The 17,709-nt window shown below is 52.9% G+C and overlaps 1 protein-coding gene, 1 long non-coding RNA gene and 1 pseudogene across 4 annotated transcripts; 1 reads left to right on the top strand and 2 right to left on the bottom strand.

Annotated features, from left to right (window-relative positions):
• Positions 1-436: 436 nt before the first annotated feature.
• On the bottom strand, positions 437-8,979 carry LOC107514106. Of its 3 annotated transcripts, none has more exons than XR_004954563.1 (3): positions 8,945-8,979; positions 8,142-8,251; positions 437-5,842 (listed from the first exon to the last, which is right to left on the bottom strand). It is a non-coding gene; the product is annotated as an uncharacterized LOC107514106 (long non-coding RNA). The 3 variants fall into 3 exon arrangements; XR_001597675.2 differs by lacking the exon at positions 8,945-8,979 and having other exon boundaries at positions 437-5,016; positions 5,122-5,842; positions 8,142-8,912; XR_004954562.1 differs by lacking the exon at positions 8,945-8,979 and having other exon boundaries at positions 8,142-8,912.
• On the top strand, positions 7,630-7,748 carry LOC118612071 (annotated as a pseudogene).
• A 3,926-nt stretch (positions 8,980-12,905) lies between the features above and the next one.
• Positions 12,906-17,087, bottom strand: HEY1 (hes related family bHLH transcription factor with YRPW motif 1). The gene is made up of 5 exons (XM_016151470.2): positions 16,818-17,087; positions 16,487-16,562; positions 16,279-16,362; positions 15,930-16,011; positions 12,906-15,070 (listed from the first exon to the last, which is right to left on the bottom strand). Exons 1-5 carry the CDS (start codon positions 16,904-16,906, stop codon positions 14,487-14,489), a joined length of 915 nt encoding a protein of 304 aa, XP_016006956.2. The 5' UTR covers positions 16,907-17,087; the 3' UTR covers positions 12,906-14,486.
• Between the last annotated feature and the right edge of the window lie 622 nt (positions 17,088-17,709).

The following is a 17,709-nucleotide window of genomic DNA, read 5'->3' as shown; positions in this document are numbered from 1 at the left end:
CGGCCTGGACCCGAGGGGCCGGCGGCCGGCCGAGCAGGGCCCCCGAGTCATCCTCGGTACTTTGTCTCCCCTTTTAACGCTCTAAAATTTCTCTCCTGCGCTCTTGTCTAGCGGAAGCCAATGAAACACGGTCAACTTGGCCGAGTTGCCGCATTTAACTATCCGAACAAACGCGAGGTGTTTACTCTTTTCCCCAGTTTTTAGGTAAAGAGCAAAGAGGTCACTTGCAAGTTAAGTAACTTGCCCGAGGTCATGCAGCTGACCGGCAAACAGCAGATCAGAGGCACAGCCCTGAATTCCAACTCAGGTCCGCCTGAGCCGAGGGCCGGCGACCCTGTGTGCATGGAGTGTGCGCAGGTTTCTGTTCTATCTAAGCAGATCAGAGAATGTGATTTCTTAGCAGAGGCTTTAAAAGTCAAGTTCTATATTTGGCATCCAGGTTTGTTTTTTTTTTTAATGCTTTTATACAAACATCACATTTAGTGCAGAAAGAATCGGCTCTCGGCCAGCATTAATTAAACATTAGGTAAGTAAAATTCTCCAATATATTCAATTCTCAATCATACCAGCGGGGTCAGCATTGATTAACAGAGTATATCAGTGGCTCAAACCAGATAAAAGTCGGCTGTCCCCTGCAGGAATGACGTCTGCGGTGGCAATAATGCCACCACGGGACCCAGGGCCTGTCTTGAGGCTCCACCATCCCTAGCATGGGAGCGTCCATCTTCAAGGTCCAATATGGTGCTGAAGCTCCAGCCGTCAGGCCCAGGATCCAGGCAGGCATCCGAGGAATGAGGACGGGTAAGGAAAAATGCCGTTGTCAGGTGCACATGCCACAAAGCTCCCTTCCAGCAAATTCCCCCTGGAACTGGGCCATTCCCAGCCACAGGGCGGGCTGGAAATGCGTGTTATTCTAGGCAGCAACGAGCTCAGCTAAAAATCTGTCACTCGGAAGAAAGCAAGAAGAGATACTGAGTAGGCAACCAACAGGCTATGCCTCTCAGATAACCTGAATCAGCAAGGAAGCCAGCGATTAATTTAAATTCAGACAGTATTCTAGGATTCCATCTGCATGTGAATAATGGAGATGAGAGCCTCTGAGAGCACTTCTCCATAGGCCGAAGAAGGAGAAGGTTTGAAAACCTGTTTGTGGGTCTTTAGGAATTTGTTTTTAATTTTTTAAAAACGATCCTTTGGTATCTTAATGAAAGACGTTTGTTTGCTCCTGTCAAGTAAGCTTAATTTCCTGAGACCTGTCAAAATTTTCTCTTACTCTATTTCCAACGAAAGTGCTTAGACTAACGAGGGCGGTATCTGAAGTGTGAGCTATACAGTCGGGAAGGCTGATGCCTGTAGGGCGTTAAATACCGAAAAGATGTCACGAACACACAAATAAATACCCACCAACTTGGGGCTGGTCCCTGAGGGCCAGAGAACCAAGTTTCACCTTGAGATTTGCAAGGCGAATATAGTTGTCATATTTTCAAAGACAACCCCCAAAAGGATTGTCTTCCTTCCCTGGAGCCGTCAGAAATGGCCTCTTACTGGTCAAGTGGACATCTCCGCATCCATTGTTTTAATCCTCAGCACACTCTTCCGAAGGTCAGAGTTCAGCCATCCTTCAAACAATCCGGACCTAGAGAACTCACGAGAAGAGGACTGGCTAGGCCCACGATTTCCCAGACTCGGCCAGTTTGAAGTAAATACATGGAAACAGTCTCTGAACTGTGATTCCGAATTTTCTGATTATGCCAGAAATAAAACTGCAGAAGTCCAAAGGCCTACCATTTCTGAAACTTTCAATATAACATAAAACCATTTTGCAACTTGCACTAACTTCAGGGAGCCAAGCGGCAAAAGACCTACGAGATAGACTCTACGCTCGGCCTCGGTTAGGAATGAGCCCTTTTGTTAATCCACGCTTCTCTAAGAAACGCAAAACTCCGCACGGAGCTCGACATTGACCTTCTTTTTCTTTTTATTCTCTATATTTCATGATGTTTCGACATCTTTGGGGGTGCCTAGCTGGCCAGAAAGGTAGCCCCTCCCAAGGCTACCTAACTCCTCAGAGCGTGAGTGAGCTGCGAACTCACCCTTCCTCGTCGAACCAAATGCTCCTCGGTCCCCAGCTGCCACCGCCTCCCGTATCTGACTTTCACACACCAAGCTGGCATTTTCCCTGCCCTAAAGCCAGGCGCCACGCAGCTGGGGACGGCCCCTGAACTTGTTTCAGGACCCACAGCTGAGAAATGGTGGCGGCCGGGCCCACCCAGACCCCTCAGACTCCGAAGCCGCCAGGTCCGCGGCCTCCCAACGCGTGGTCCTGCAGAGGGCGCTAGGGGACGCTGCCACGTGCTGGCCTTGGGAGAGTAAACGGCAGGATCCTTCCAGAAAGCGGTTGTGTAATACACGTCAAGGGCCTTAAAAATAGGCACGTTCTTGTCTCAAATACTCCCCCTAGGAATACCTGCCGAGGAAATAAGTTAAGATTTACTCCAAAATTTACAAACAGGGTGTTCACGGCATCAGTAGATATTGTAGTGAGACGATGAAAACAGCTACATGTCCAAGCCGGGACCCGGTCACATAAATTACAGTGTTTCAGTGCCTTCAATGACATGGCAAAATAGTAAATAAAAAAGTGCGATATGAAAGTATATTTCATATCATGTGAATGTAAACAAAAATATATACCTAATGACATACACGTGCATAGAAAAAAGTCTGGGAGGGAAATCATAAAGTTGTTGTTTCTTGCGATGAGATTATAGATCTTTTTTAAAAAATGGCTCTGTGTTCCAAATTTATTATGATGGATGTATAACCTTCGTATTCATAGAAACAACGTTTCTTGTACAAGATTTATTCTTCGAAAGCCTGGCTCATAGTCGACTTTCTGGATCGTACCCGTTGCCTCCAAAATACCTCGATGGCAAAGGACAGTCTTCGCATGTGTAGGATGTGGAGGAGGTGTAAGCAACGGTTAAACAATGTGGATGTTAATAACGAAACATGGCAAACTGAAGCCCCAGGGAGCTCCCCAATTAAAACGTGATCATTACTGGACTTAACATTAGAAATCGTTTTCTTTGCGGCTAACGTCTATTCATCCTGAATCCAACCTACTGGAGAACTGAGATAAACATAATTGTGCCGTGCCGTGCAATCGAAGGGTGACTGATGACTGTTCGTGACGGTGGCTCTAAGGCATTGCAAGACCCCGAAGTGCCTCCGAGGCCACAAGGGCAGATTGCTAAGACGGCCGGATTGCGCTGAATTCTCTGCAACTTGGCTGACCTACGTTTGGCCCGGCTAGTGACTTTCGGCGAGCTAAAATTGTCCCCTCATCAGAGTCCCGACTCCCTGACGCTTTTGAACGAGCTGGAGTGTGCCACACGCCGCTCGCATTTGCTCGGAGGGCGGCCGTGCGAAACGCCTCCAGCTCTTTGCTCTAATTTACCCTCGTGACTGTGGGGGCGGGGGTTACAGAGACGGAGAATTTACGGACCGGTAAAAAGAGGAAAACGTCCTGCAGGTGGCCCAAGAGAACACAGGAAGGCCCCGGCTAGAGATATCGTGACATGTGATGTTGGGACTCGCGATGCCATCGGCAAAGGCTTTGAAGGGGACTTGGCCAGGTGGGAGCCGCCAGCCGCGGGAACTGCAGGGTGCTCCAGGCAGAGGACAGAGGCGGCCGGACGGGTCCCCTCGGCGGTCCCTGCGGGGGAGAGAGGCGCTCCATCCTGGGAAATAAAATCAGGGCCGCAGGGCTGGAGTTTGGGGTCAGCAGGGGTCCCCCACGTTATCCTTCTTCTGAGAAGCCTCTCGAGGTTTCCTGAAGTCACGTGGCTGCCGCTTGGGACCAGACGGGGCCTTAGGGCTTGTGCTAACCAGACGCCGAGGAGCCATCGGTGGTGAGCAGAACTGGGGGGGGGGGGGTCCCCCGCTGCCAGGGGTGCAAGGGCCGCAGACAGCACGACGGGAACGACAAGCTGGCAGTTCATCTCCCCGGAAACAATCACTGTTGTCCCGGGAAACCCACAAAGCCGATGGCTATGCGCAAGGGGTCTGTCTCCGGCTGTGCTGTGCAATTGGCAGTACTAGCCACATGTGGCTATTTAAAACCATTAAAATTAAAGATGATGAAAAATTCAGTTCCTTGGTCCCCCTGGGCCCACCTCCCGGGCTCGGTAGCCACACGTGGCCAGTGGCTACCGAATCAGACGGCGAAAACGCAGAGCGCGCCCACGGTCGCGGAAAGTTCTGCTGGGCTTCGCGGAAGCCGACGGGGATGCGCAAGTGGCTCGGAGCACGAGAGTCTCACGGAGCGTTAGGACGAGATAAAGAACTGGGCGACCGTTCGTGCTTGCACCTGGCCACGAGCCGAGTCCCTGGGCCCCCCGGTGAGCCTGCGCCCCCTTCTCATGGGGACCGTATGCTCCACGGCCAGCCAGTTGCTGGGAGCACTTCGCCAGGAGAGTTGGAGAAGCTTCTCGGGGTGGCCGGCCCGAGAGCATCGCATCGAGCATCGCTCATTTACCGCTTATCGGCTTGATGAACCGGGGGACGAACAGGATTTGGAGGTCAGACTGTGTGAGCTGCTGCTTCTCAGCGGCTCCTTGCCCACAGGTAACCAACCATCCACGACCTACAGAAGCAGAAGAGCCAGGCTGACATTTTTTCCCACCCGGGGTCTTCCCAGGAACCCTGCCCACCCATCCTCTGGCCGAGCAAACCGCCTGGCGGACGGGCCCGGGCAGCTTTCCGGGTCCCCCGGCTTGAACACAGGTCAGCTCCGCGCAGAAAGCGGCAAGTGTTTGTGACCACAGGGCTCTCTCCAGAGTAATTTTAGCATTTATTAGTCATTGTGTGCTCTAGAAGACTCGGTGTCTCCACGGGCCCCCTGCTTCCTGTGGCGATCGGTTACCCCCCACTCCACCTGGGCGAGGTTCATGCGGCAGAGAAGAATGTCCTCTAACCCAACAATTGACTATATCTTCGGCACAATAAGTCGATCTTTAAAAAAAAAAAAAAAATGGGGCTGAAAGTCAAACCTTGTAAAATAATTCAGACATTTAGTGTTGTTCTGATTACATTCAATCCCCACAAGAAGGGAAGTACCTTTAAAATAAGGACCATTCAATACTAGTCCAGGATTTCCTCTTGTTGTTGATAATTTCCTCCTCTGAGAAGACACGACACAGTCCAAACCAAACTCGGAGGGGGTGTCCGGGGTCGGCCGGCATCTGTGTCTGCGGGGCGCATTGTTCCATCTAATTGATGTTTTCCTTGCAAGGCAATAGAGTGGGTGGGACTATTTTTATCCGGAACAGACTAGGTTCCCCTAAACTTATGATTCTGCCGCCCCCGACTGGTTTTCTATACAGTCAGAATCACAGCGTGTACCTTTCCAAAGTTCACATTTCCGCGAAATAAACGATCAAAAAATAGGCAAATTTAAATGCCAAGCTACATCCTCCGTCAGCCCGCGAACCGTCACCAGCCATACAGGCCTGAACTGTGGAAATTCCGGCTGGACCCTGACCTTTTCCACAGATTCTGTCTTCTCAGCAGGTGGGGGGCCCAGCAGAGGGTCCTCGACCTTCACGAAGCGAAAGTCCTTCCTCTTCGCTGCGACAATGACACACATCTATCTACTCGTCAGAGTAAGCCCCCTGCAGGGCCGATGGCGGCAGTCACGGGTGGCAAGCGCCAGGCCGGCCGCGAGCCTTGTGTGCACGAAGGCGGTAACACGGCCAGCGCCTTTCGGCAGAACATTCTTCCAATTTCCTCCCCTCCGTCGCACGGGCAGAATTCAGCCTTCACAATCGGGCCCGACTTTCTAGAAATAAACTGAGGTTAGCCTTTTGTCCCATCACGTAAACACACCGAATGAAGAAGGTGATTCCAACTTTAGGTGGAACTACATAAAAGCTACGATGATGGAATACGAAACTGCCCGGAAGGGGGGAAATGTAACGAAATAATCGTGGACAAACCTGTACGCGTCCCACATTACACGGACCTGTTAGAATTTTAACAGGAGAACGTCATAAAGTGGAAGCATGACCCGGAGCCCGTCCGCCTGCCGGGCTTCAAAAGGAGCTCAGGCAAGTGGGGGGACCCGAGCCTCAGAGGCGCCCGCCTCCGGCTGCCCGTGGTCCCCGCCGCCCAGAGCGCCACGTGCATCACGCACACAGGCGACGGCAGCGAAACGCAAAAACGCTCGGCGGCGGGCGGCGGCTGCGAAGCCGCAGGCACCCCGACACGTGTTGGGGCGAAAAGGGGTCCCTCGCATGCCATCGGCTCCGGCGGCGGCGGGGGGGGGGAGTCTGGCCACCACTGCACCCGAACCACCGCACCCGAAGGCGACGTTCCCGCGTCGCCCCCCTGCTTTGGGCCGCGTCCCTAAGCGTCTGACAGTCTGCGCTTGTCCCTGTGTTTGCGGTTCTGAGTCCCTTTCCTTGCTGCTGCCTCTGCTGAGGAGCCATCCTTTCCACCTTGTGGCACGGAACGCCCCAGAGGCCCCCGCCCAGACGGGAGGAGCGGGCATTGTTTTGTTCTGTTTGGTTCCTAAACTCTACAAATAATAGAAGAAATGATATTGTTTGTCTTGGGTGCACCTGCTTCCCCAGGCCAGGGCGAGGTGTTTTGTTTCTTTATCCCTCCCACCCACACTCTCCTTTTATCTCGGCCGAGCGAGCGTGCTTTGTTGTTCGGTGGGAATGTAAGCGGCTCCTGCTTTCTTAGGGAACTTCCTCTCCCAGGGAATTCAGAGACTCTCCCCAGGGGCCCCCACAGACCACATTGTTTTATGGTCCCCCCACATCACATAAACACGCACCCAGACACACAACATGTTTTTAAAGGAGCAAAAGAAGTGCAGTCCTGAGGCTTCCTGCAATAGGGGCACCGTGTGTGTGTGTGTGTGTGTGTGTGTGTGTGTGTGTGTGATGTGTTTTTACACACACGTGCATGTTACAGAAAGAGAAAACGAAAGTCTGCATGATTTTCTGCGTGCATTCTCTTTAGTCTTGAATACAGCAAAAGTAGATATTATAATTTCTTCTCTTGCTTCCTTGGTTTTTCTCCGAGCTACAAGAACTGCAGGTGATTGACAACTTGACTCCTACCCCACCCCAACACACACACACACGCACGCACATGCTCACACATGTGCACACACGTGCACACACATGTGCTCCCCCCCCCCACTGCCTGTGCCCTTTTTTCCCCCAGGGTCAGTCTCAGCCCCTGGTTTGGGGTCACTGGACAGGGACCACCACAAAGCACGCCCCAAGATGGCCAGGCGCACCGTGTGGGGAGAAGGACCCGTCCATTTCCCTGTGCGAGTCTCGGGGTGTCCAGACACGCCCCGCTCCCGCTCCGCCAGTGTGCCCCAGCTCCGGGCAGAGGCCTCAGGTGGGGCATGCTCGGCATGCACCTATGGAATGAGGTGGCTTGGGCCAGTCGCTTAGCCATTCATTCTGCTTCTGATTCTCTTCCTGATGAATAAGACGGGTGATTTCTGGAATTTTTTTTTTTCTACCACTATTATAATGTTTTTTTTTTTTGTCTAAAAAAGATCAGATTCACCACAGAAAAAGCTACACTCAAAATCCTACCACAGTCTATGGCCATGCCATCATGAACAAGCCTGATCCCATCTGATCTTGGAAACTAAGTAGGGTCGGGCCTGGTTAGTACTTGGATGGGAGACCGCGTAGGAAGACCAGGTGCTGTAGGCATTAAAAAATAAAAATAATTATAATAATAATAAGGGATTGTAAGCCAACAACGTCCTCGCAATCTGTGAGGTCAACCAAGGGTTGCTTCGCCTAAAAAATATAAAAATATAAAAAATACAAAATAATAATAAAAAAAAATCCTACCGCAAACCCGTTGCCGCCTGGTGGCCGGAACCAAGGCCAAGGAGGAGGGCGCCCTCCCCGTCACAGCCCCGCGTCGCCCTGCCCTTTGAGGATGCAGGTCCCAGATCCGGAACTCCACTTTCAGAAGACCTTCTCCTTACGCGCGCGCTCAAAGCAACAAGTTCCTGTCCAGTCCTTCAGCCTCCCACCGATCCCGGACAGTGATGGCTTGGTTCCTTTAACCTGGGCACATTTCGTCTGAACACCTACCTGCAGCGCTCTCCTGGGAGGTAGTCGGCTCCCCCAACAGAACTTCTGTTCTCTCCGTTTCTATTATGGGCAGACACTGTGCTCCCTCAGCTCCGCCCTGAAAGGTTGGACTAAAATATGGCGAGATCAAAACCACTGACACCCCTTAACCAGAGAGAAGGTGGAGGAGACGGTGAATCAAGAACTAATGGTCAAGAGAAGATATTCGCCAATGATACATCCGATAAGGGGTTAATATCCGAAATATATAAAGAACTCAGATGACTTAACACCAAAAAAAAAAAAATCTGATTAAAAAATGGGCAGAGGACCTGAATAGACATTTCTCCAAAGAGGATATGCAGATGGCCAATAGACATAGCACAAGATGCTCGACGTCGCTCATCATCAGGGTAATGCACATCAAAACCACAGTGAGCTGCCGCCTCATACCCGTCAGTGGCCGTCATCACTGAATCAAAGAGCAACCGGTGTCGGCAAGGACGGAGAGAGAACGGAGGCCCCTGCGCTGCTGGCGGGACTGTAAACTGGCGTGGCCAGTACGGAAAACAGCAGAGAGGTCCCCCCAAAATTAAAAGTAGAACTACCTTATGACCTAGTAATTCCATTTCTGGGTATTTATCTGACGAAATTCAAAAGACTAATTCGAAAAGACGTCATCCCTCTGTTCATGCAGCATTATCTACGACAGCCAAGATGTGGAAGCAACCTAAGTGTCCATTGACAGGCAATTGGATAAAGAAGATTTGGTTCATATACAATGGAATATTACTCAGCCATAAAAAAATAAAATAAAATCTTACCTTTCGTGACAACATGAATGAACCTAGAGGAGATTATGTTACGTGAAATGAGTCAGATAAAGACAAATACCATTTGATTTCGCTTGTGTGTAGAATCTAAAAAACAAACACACAGAAACAAACTCACAGATACGGAGACCATTTTGATGGCTGCCAGATGGGAGGGGGTTGGAGGGGAGGTGGGAGAAATAGGGGAAGGGATTTTTTTAAAAAAATGAATGTCTTTGTGCACAATATGTAATAGAGGACCAATGTCCCTTTATCCCCACTAAGCGCTCTCAAAAATGGAGATAGACTTGAAGAATCATGTTTGAATAAGATCTTTTTTTAATGCAGAATTTTATAATAGCGAAGAGAAACTACTACAGTGAAACATGAAATTACCTGCCCTGGTCGTTTTTAAAATAAAATATCGGGGCGGGGGAGGGGGCAGACTGAGACATTTCTGTTTGGATCTGTTTTGCTTCTCTCTGGGGTGGATCAGATTTATGAATTCATACAATGAAAATTTACTGAGTGCTTCCCGTATGTCGGGTGACATGACAGATTTACAGAAGTGACCAAACCAGGCAAAACAGACAGCAACCAGGTAATCAATGAGACACGTATTCTGTCAGATAACGAATGCTCAGTACTGTGAAGAGGAGCGGAAGGGGGTGGGAGGCAGTGAGTGGCAGTCGGTGAGACCGGTGGGCATGTTTACACAGGGTCACGAGGGAAGGCCACACGGGGAAGGTGACCTTGGAGCACAGCGCCAAGTAGATCACAGGTTACAGCAGATCTGAGGTTAGCGGTGGGGGGGAGCATCACAGGTGGAAGGACGAGCAGGTCGTGAGACCTGGGGTGTCGGCGGGCGGAGCACGCCCCAGCAGCAGAAAGGGTTAAGTGTGGGTGACGGTCGGCCGAGTGGTAGGAAACGAGGCCACAGAGGCCGCGTACAGGCTCGGATGTGTCATTCCTTAATTTTATGATTCAGCTCCGCATTTATAGAACATCCCTGTGTACCAGAGATAAAATCATGCCCTGGGGGAGATGTTAAAAAAAAAAAAAAAAAAAACTAGCAATAACTACAGAAAATTTTCAGTGAGCAGCTCTCAGGAGTAACGGCCAGTCTCTCCCCGCCTCATAGGATGTTTCTCGTGCCTTCTACCAAACCCGGCCACGGGCCACCTCACAGCCGCCTGCGGAGGATTCAGTGTCCGTAGGCGGGCATGGTTTTTTGACTTGAGAATGTGTCAAAGCCTAACGAGCAGCACTTAATGAAAACTGCTCACGTAAGAGGAATGCGGTGGGAAGCTTCACCACGGAACTGGAGGAGCCCGGCGTCTCGGCCGGGAACGCGACATCGGAAGCCTGTCCCCCCCACCCCCCGCAGGTGTCCACCGCCACTCCCCAAGACCCGAGGGCCTGGGGAAGCCGCCCGCGGCACACCCTCGCCCGCACCTGCAGACTCTGGGGGAGGGCGAGGCCGGTCCTTTCGTCCTTCTCCCCTGTCCCCGCCCCGGGCCCGGAGCTGAACGCTGCAGCCAGTCCAGGCCGAGGCCGGCCGGCGCGCCAAGCTGAGGTCCGAACAGCGGCTCTTTGCTGGGGCGTCTCACTTCCTGAGCTCGGACGGCGCCTGGCGTGACGTCAGCTTGCTGAGTCACCAGCTGGCTGCACACTGGCTCTTTCATTCCGGGCCACCAGGCTGAGACCCCAGCTTCCTCCGGGGTAAAGTGAACACAGGAGGAGCACGTCGCTTGCACCTTCAGAAGAGGTTCCTGTGACGTGTCCGGACTTAGAACAAAAAGAACGATTTCAGCTTCTCTCTCCTTGAGGTTCTGCGACTGGGAAGTAATTACAAAAACCACCGCCTGTTAACTTTACAGGGCGCTGCCACCTACAGCTGCTAATTACTGGGCTGTTTACTTTATGTTAGGGAGTGTTTATCCATTGAGCGTATTCACAGCCATGCATGACAACGATTTAGAAAATCCTAGCCCTCAGGGAGCCACTGGAATGGCAGCCCCAGGAGCTGAGAGGTGCCTGCTGCCCAAGGTTTGGGCGAATTAGTCACCAACCTATACAAATTGGACAGTTTCACATAGAAATCTAAAATTAGAAATGCTCTTGGAAATGTGAAAGATCTGGCAATACTGGGCCAAAATTCCCACGTAGAAGCAACCGGCCGTCATACAGAAGGTGCTGGAACTCATGTTCCCTGGGGCAGGACCCACCGCCTGGCCCCTCTCCGGGCCGATCACTTTTACCCCACAGATGAGGAAAGGGGGTCTGGAGAATTTCAAATGATGCCCCGAGGTCCCAGCCAAGCAGCAACCAGGATCCAGAAGCTCCTCCTGAGACGCCCCCATTCCTCAGAGCTCCAGCTGTGAGAGAAATTAGGGCACATGTGAAGCGGCGTCTCGCATGACATTAGCTCTGAAGTTTTTTAATTATAAACCATCACTGGGAGCTAATGAAGGCTTCAAAGCTGTGGTACCAGTACAGACCAGAAGGGCTGGGGGAAAGTGTAATGATGTGTTTCCTGAGGGGTTTTAAATATAAGTAATCTCTATTTAAAACGTCGTGATCTTTAGTGAGTAACAGAGTGGGGCCAAGCAAGCCCGGATCAAAATCGCTTCCTAATTTAACCAAAACTTAGATTAGAAATGATTATTTCTTGGATTTTCCTTTCAGAGGTATTTTTAAATGCAAGAATTCTGCTCACCTCCCTTTCATTTCATTAAGTCATGGTAATACAGATAATAAAAATAAGTGGGTAATTATCGAGGCCATGCGAAAAGTTTTCCGCAGAAGTATTAGGAGCATACGCATGATTTTAAAGTATGCCGGCCCCAAGGACCCTGACGTTGGTTTTTTTATTCATGCGTCGACTCAGAACAGAAGTGAGTTTTTTCCCATTCATTCTGCTGCGTATCGCTGGCTTCTCACCATCCTGTTTCCGCGGAAATGCCAACTCCTCCTGCGCCATCGCCACAAACCCAGCACCTCCAAAGGACTTCAGAAAGAAACCAAAATATTTCTTTGTAAAACTATGTGATCTTGAAAATGGCCCCCTAGATCCCTTCCAAAAAAAAAATAAAAAGAGAGAGAGACCCGTTCGATCGTGACAGAGGGATCGCTTTGCTCCTGCATCGCCTCCTCAGCAGCCATCTGCACCTGGGCCCCAGGAACAGAGCCCAGGCCTGCACGCGTCGTGCTGCCGCGCCATCTGAAACCGCGGTTGCTAAAATTAAACTGGCGCTGGGCAGGGATCGTCGCGACACCGCGCAGCGCAGCTCTGCGATGACCGGACGAGCGTCTGCGCACGCGCGGCACTCGGAGCGGCGCTGCGCACCTGCCGCGGGAGCGGAGGCGTCCGAGGCCCCACGAAGCCCGCGCGCACTGGGCATCTCAACCCCACGGGCACGGAACCGCCGCCGTCTCCGTCCCCTTCACGGGGACCCAGAAGCCGACGCTCAAGTTCAAAGTCCAAACCTCTCTTTGCCATCCTGTTTTCGTTTAAAAAAGCAAAAACAAAAACATAAAGGAAAGGAGGGGAGCTCAGAGGTTGGGCGAGGAAAGCGACGGTTCTCGGTCAACTGCCAGTCAGAGTGGGCTTCGCCTGTCTCCTCCCACCACCCTCGGGAGGGAGCAAGGCAAACTCCTCTCGGGCCAGGAAGGGACACTCGCTGTGGGTGGGTGACTTCCGAGGCAAGGGGAAGGCGCTCCTGCCCCCCCCCCACCCCCACCCCACCCCACCCCCCTTCCCGGGCCTGGCTGACCGCCTCGTTCCGGCGTCCTGTCCCAGCCTGACGCGCACGTCCGCAGCATCCTCACTACACAACTCAGGAGCCAAAAGCGACCGCGGGGTCAAGCACGCTCGCCCGAGAGACGCGGAGCTGTGCAGGTGCACGCTGCCGCCTGTCACGGCGCGTCACGCCCGGACGCCGGGGTTTCGGAGGGCAACGCTTCCCTCGCCTTCGTTTATCATTTTTTAATAAAAGAATTTTCTGTTCTCTCAGTACAGAACTGAGCACACAGGAGATGCTCGCGGAAGACATCTGCGAACCCTGAAACTCCCAGCCTGATACTGAGGTATCCAGTCCATAGATGGCCGGTCTAGGGCCAGATCGTCTGAGACGACAGCCAAAGGGCTGAGTCCTCTCCTGGGAGTCAGGCCAGGGCTCTGCCCTGTAGTGAAGTCGCCTTATTCAATAGCATATGTTTGCACAGTTCAGAATTCCACAAATAATGAAATAGTTAAACATGAGAAAATTGATGATCGGACAAAACGAAAACAAAAGAAAATTTATCTTTTCTTAGCCAACAGGAAAAAAAAAAAGGCCCAGGTATGTAAGACGTACAGCGGAAGAGTTTGTTCCTTCTTTTTTATTTAGTCACGACACATCGGTACAACAGAGGTCAAGCCCACTTCGGTGGAGGTCGTTTAAGCTACACCTGCTAAAGGAATAAAGCTGTAAAATGATGTCTTTATAGCCCAAGTCAAATGAAATAAACCGGAAAGAAGGCAGCAAAGCCCTTTAAACTATCTCAACAGCCACATTTCCATGCACCAAAAAAGGAAAACACAACATCAAAAATTCCCAGGGAAAAGTAAACGCGGCAGTGCCTGGAAGAATTCAGCTATGCTTTCAACAGGCTCCACTGGCCTATCCAGCTGACCACCTGCCCGCCCTGACCATTTACTTATCTGTGTTAACGTTTCTGAATCTTGAGATCTGTGACATTAAAAATGCATTGCATCGCTTGGGCTGGTAAATGCAGGCATGTGCCATACAAGTATCTCCAGTCTCCTCCTGGCCAACTCCAAATGGGGACCTAAGGTCCAAGTGGCTCTCTCCTAACTGAGCCAGATCTGTGAGTCCTGGCAGACGACAGCAGTTGGTCATATGGACTCAGGGGCCTTGACGACTTGTACATTCACCACAGTGCTGTAGGAGGCAGAGAATTACCTAGTGTTCTTTCTTGGATGAAGCTGATCATCTGATTTGTCAACGCTTTGTTCAGAAATATAAAATTCAATATAGCCCCCCCAAAAAAGAATATTATTTATACAACACCTTAATTGTCAAAATATTAACAAATAGCATCCTGTTAACGTTGAGCATAGTGGTTTGGAAAATAAATCCTAAAAACAGACTGTAACTATACATAGAGAAAAACTGCCCCAAAACACTAAACGTTAGGCTTCTCCAAACTTTGAGGCAAAAAATGGAATCATTTTTAGACAGATAGGTTTACAACGTAAATTAGGCACAGTACAAACCTATCACCAAGTGTTTGTTTATACTCAGTATTTCAATTTAATATGTGTAACAAAATTTAACAACTAGTTTTTAAAAACTGCTAACCGATGACATAAAAAACATTAAAAAAGAAAAAGTAAACCAACAAACCTTCAGTCTTCCAACAAAATTTATCTGAAACTGTACCTTTTTCCTTTTTACGTTACTGACGACTTTCAGGTGATGCTGGCGACAGCCCAGCTCAGCTGGGATTTTAAGCTTCCCCCGCCCCCCCGAGCTACAGCGTCAGTCCTTTAAAAAGCGCCAATCTCCGTCCCCCACGGTCTGTAGGGCTTGCCGAGGTTTGCTGCCTGCGTGGGAGCCGAAGGGCTCAGTGCATTTGGAGAGAGTAAGTGGAAGGAGCCGAAAGAGAAGGGGAAGGCCGACAGGGAGGCCACCGAGGAGAGCAGGGGCGGCGACAGTTTGGAAGCCGAGGTGACCACGGGGAGCACCGGTCCAAGGCCGCCGCTAGGGGGTGCTCGCAGGGCGGGCGCGTCGGCGTGTGCGCTGGCCAGCCGGCCCTGGTGGTGCGGGTCCGTGGGCGCGGCCGCTGAGCCGGCGTTGCCGTGGCCGTTCTGGGGCAGCAGCAGCGGGTGCGCGACGTGCGGGTGATGACCGAAGGCGCCGCCCCAGGGAATGTGTCCGAGGCCCGCGTGCGCGCCGCTCGCCGCCTCCCGCTGGGAGGCGTAGTTGTTAAGATGTGAGACCAGCCGAACTCGAAGAGGGTCGGAGGCATCCAGTCCTTCGATGATGCTCAGGTAACGGGCGACCTCTGCCAGGCATTCCCGGAACCCCAAACTCCGATAGTCCATGGCCAGAGCGTGCGCGTCAAAGTAGCCTGAGGCAAAAGAACAAAAGAGAAACCTCTGGGCTCTGCTCGTCGCCAGCGTTTCTTCAATCCCAAAGGCGGCCCTTCCTGCCAAACACCTAACATCCTTAAAAAACGGGATTCCTGGGCCCTTCTGAGAGTCCAGATATTTTGGAGTCGACCGAAATCGTTGCGTTAATCAACATGAGAAGTATGTGTTCGCTAATGCAAGTTCAAAGCCCAATTAGAAGCCGCCGAGCAGAAACTGGAATTATACCCTACCGGATGAAACTATGTGCCTCCCTTTAATGTCTTCCCTCAACGACAACAGAAAATACATCAAGGGCAGAGAAACCACAGAGCAGTGAAATTCATTAGACACACAGATGTAAGTTATCATCATGGAGCTCTCAGGCACTTGGTCCCGAGGAAAGCATTTTCCGGCTGGAGACAGACACACAGACCTTGGTCCCCCAGCTTGTCAGCTTTTCTCTGCTTAACCACACAGGTTTCTTTCCTCGAGTCATGTGGCAGCTCGCTTTAAAAAAAAAAAAAAAGTAAACTCTGCATATGAAATTAAGACCGGCTAGTTAAAAAAAAAAAAAAAAAAGGCTTTATTCTCAAAACGGCAAATCACAAAGGTGGTGAGAGCTACCTGATCTCATCGGGCTGTCACAGCTTTAGGGCACCTTGCACTTAATACGTAGTTCCCGAAGAAGGTGCATCAGCTCAGTTTGCATGGGGACAGCTCACACTCCATACCGGTCTCTCCCTACCCCCAAAGCACACAGCATAAATGAGGTGGTGACCACACCACCGGTGGCTCCTGGTGGAGGCTCCCGCGGCCCCAACACTCAGGGCCCCCAGGCGGGAGGCGGGTGAGCTGTACCTTTTCCTCCTGCAGTGTGCAGCATTTTCAGGTGGTCCACCGTCATCTGCAGGATCTCGGCTTTTTCCAGCTTGGCAGATCCCTGGAGAGGGGAATGGCAAAAGGTCGATTTTGGCACTGACTGCCTCTGGAGAACAACTTAAGATCTATATGCAGATTTGTGCTTTGCACCTAATAACAGTAAAGACTAAAGCTAAATGAGTCGTCTTCGCAGAACGTGTTGGAATCTGCGCATGAATTCATCTCCTCGGCATGAGCAACACGGTTATTTTCCAAGACACGATGGGGTTCAGATGAACGAGGGGAAGGATTCAAAAGGTGTGGGAGCTCTACCTACTTTCTCCATTACCTGCTTCTCAAAAGCACTGGGTACCAGCCTCCTCAGCTCCGACAAACTGTTATTGATCCGGTCTCGGCGACGCTTCTCAATGATCTGCAGAAAGCAGCAAAACAAAGGAGGACATTTCCATTACGGCTGTAAACTCCAAAGTGAAGGAAGGTGGTCCTTTCCATTAATTTAAAATTAAAAAAAAAAAAGGCACTGTAAAAAGACTCACTCCTCTCCGTCTTTTCCTGGCCAAGATCTGTGAAGATGTAGTTGGGGACATGGAACCTAGAGTCGAACTCAAGTTTCTGGATGATTGGGAAAAACAAAACAAAACAGGAATCGTCGTTAAGAGAGGGGATGTGGTCTGGGGGTTACCCCCCCCGCTCTCCTCGCACTCAAGATTGGCTTGGCAACTGGGGCTTGCAAGCGCCTCGGGGGTCCCTCGCCCCGAGCGGCGGCGGGCCGGGGGCGCGCAGAGGTCAGCGCAGGGCGCCCGGGCCCCCGCCCGCTGTCACCGCGGCCAGCCCGCGCTCGCCCCCGCTGCGCCGCCGCCAACTCACCCATTCTCGTCCGCGCTCTCCTTCTCCACCTCGACGGTCTCGTCCAGCTCGCTGTCGGAGGAGCTGGACTCCGGGTGGGCTCGCTTCATGCTGGCGGCGCGGGGACGGGCGGCGCGGCGGGCGGGGAAGAGTTAACAGCGGCGGCGCCTCTCCGCGCTCGGCTGCTCGCGCTGCGCTCACACTGAGCCGGCTCCCGCTCCGCCTCCGGTTAAAACTAAGCCATCCCTTTCCCACGCTGCGCCCCTTCCCAGGGCGCTGGCGCGGGCGGGGGCGGGCCGGGGGCGGGGCGGCGGCGCCCGGGCAACAGCCTCCCCTCGGCCAATCCGGCTCCTCGCCCCGCTGATTGGCAGGCGTGGGGCGCGGGCGAGGCTGCGGGCCAGCGCCGAGCCCGCGCCCGCCCCTGCCCGGCGGCTGTGTGTCTGCGCGGCGGGGGCTCCGCGGGCCGCCGCCGGGGGAAGGCGGTGGCGCGGGCGGCGGGCGGCGGGGGCGGCGGGGCCGGGGCCCCGAGCGCCGGCGGCCGCGGCCCCGCCCCGCGCCGCGCGCCCCGCGCCCCGAGCGGCCTGGCCGCGCGCCAGGGCCGCGCCTGCAGCGCCACCACCGAGCCGCACGCGCCGCGAGCCGTGGGAAAGTGCCGGCGCCGCGGCCGCCAGCCAATCGGGCGGCCGGCGCGGCGACGGCGGGCGCGCTGGCGGCGTCCGCATGAATGGAGAAGAATGGGCGGCGGGGGCGCGGGGCCGCGCGGGGGCCCCCCGTGCGAACCCGTAATTGGAGCCCGGCGCCGGGCGGCCGCGGCGGAGCCGGCCGCGGGGCTTTGCGTGCCGGGCGGCGGCGACGCGCGCGGCCCGCCCCGGGAGGGCGCAGGGCCCCGCGGCCCGGGAGGGCGCACGGCGCG

Source organism: Rousettus aegyptiacus, unplaced genomic scaffold (assembly GCF_014176215.1).
Source record: "Rousettus aegyptiacus isolate mRouAeg1 unplaced genomic scaffold, mRouAeg1.p scaffold_m13_p_15, whole genome shotgun sequence".
Lineage (NCBI taxonomy): Eukaryota > Metazoa > Chordata > Mammalia > Chiroptera > Pteropodidae > Rousettus > Rousettus aegyptiacus.
This window is presented reverse-complemented; position numbering and strand designations above follow the sequence as displayed.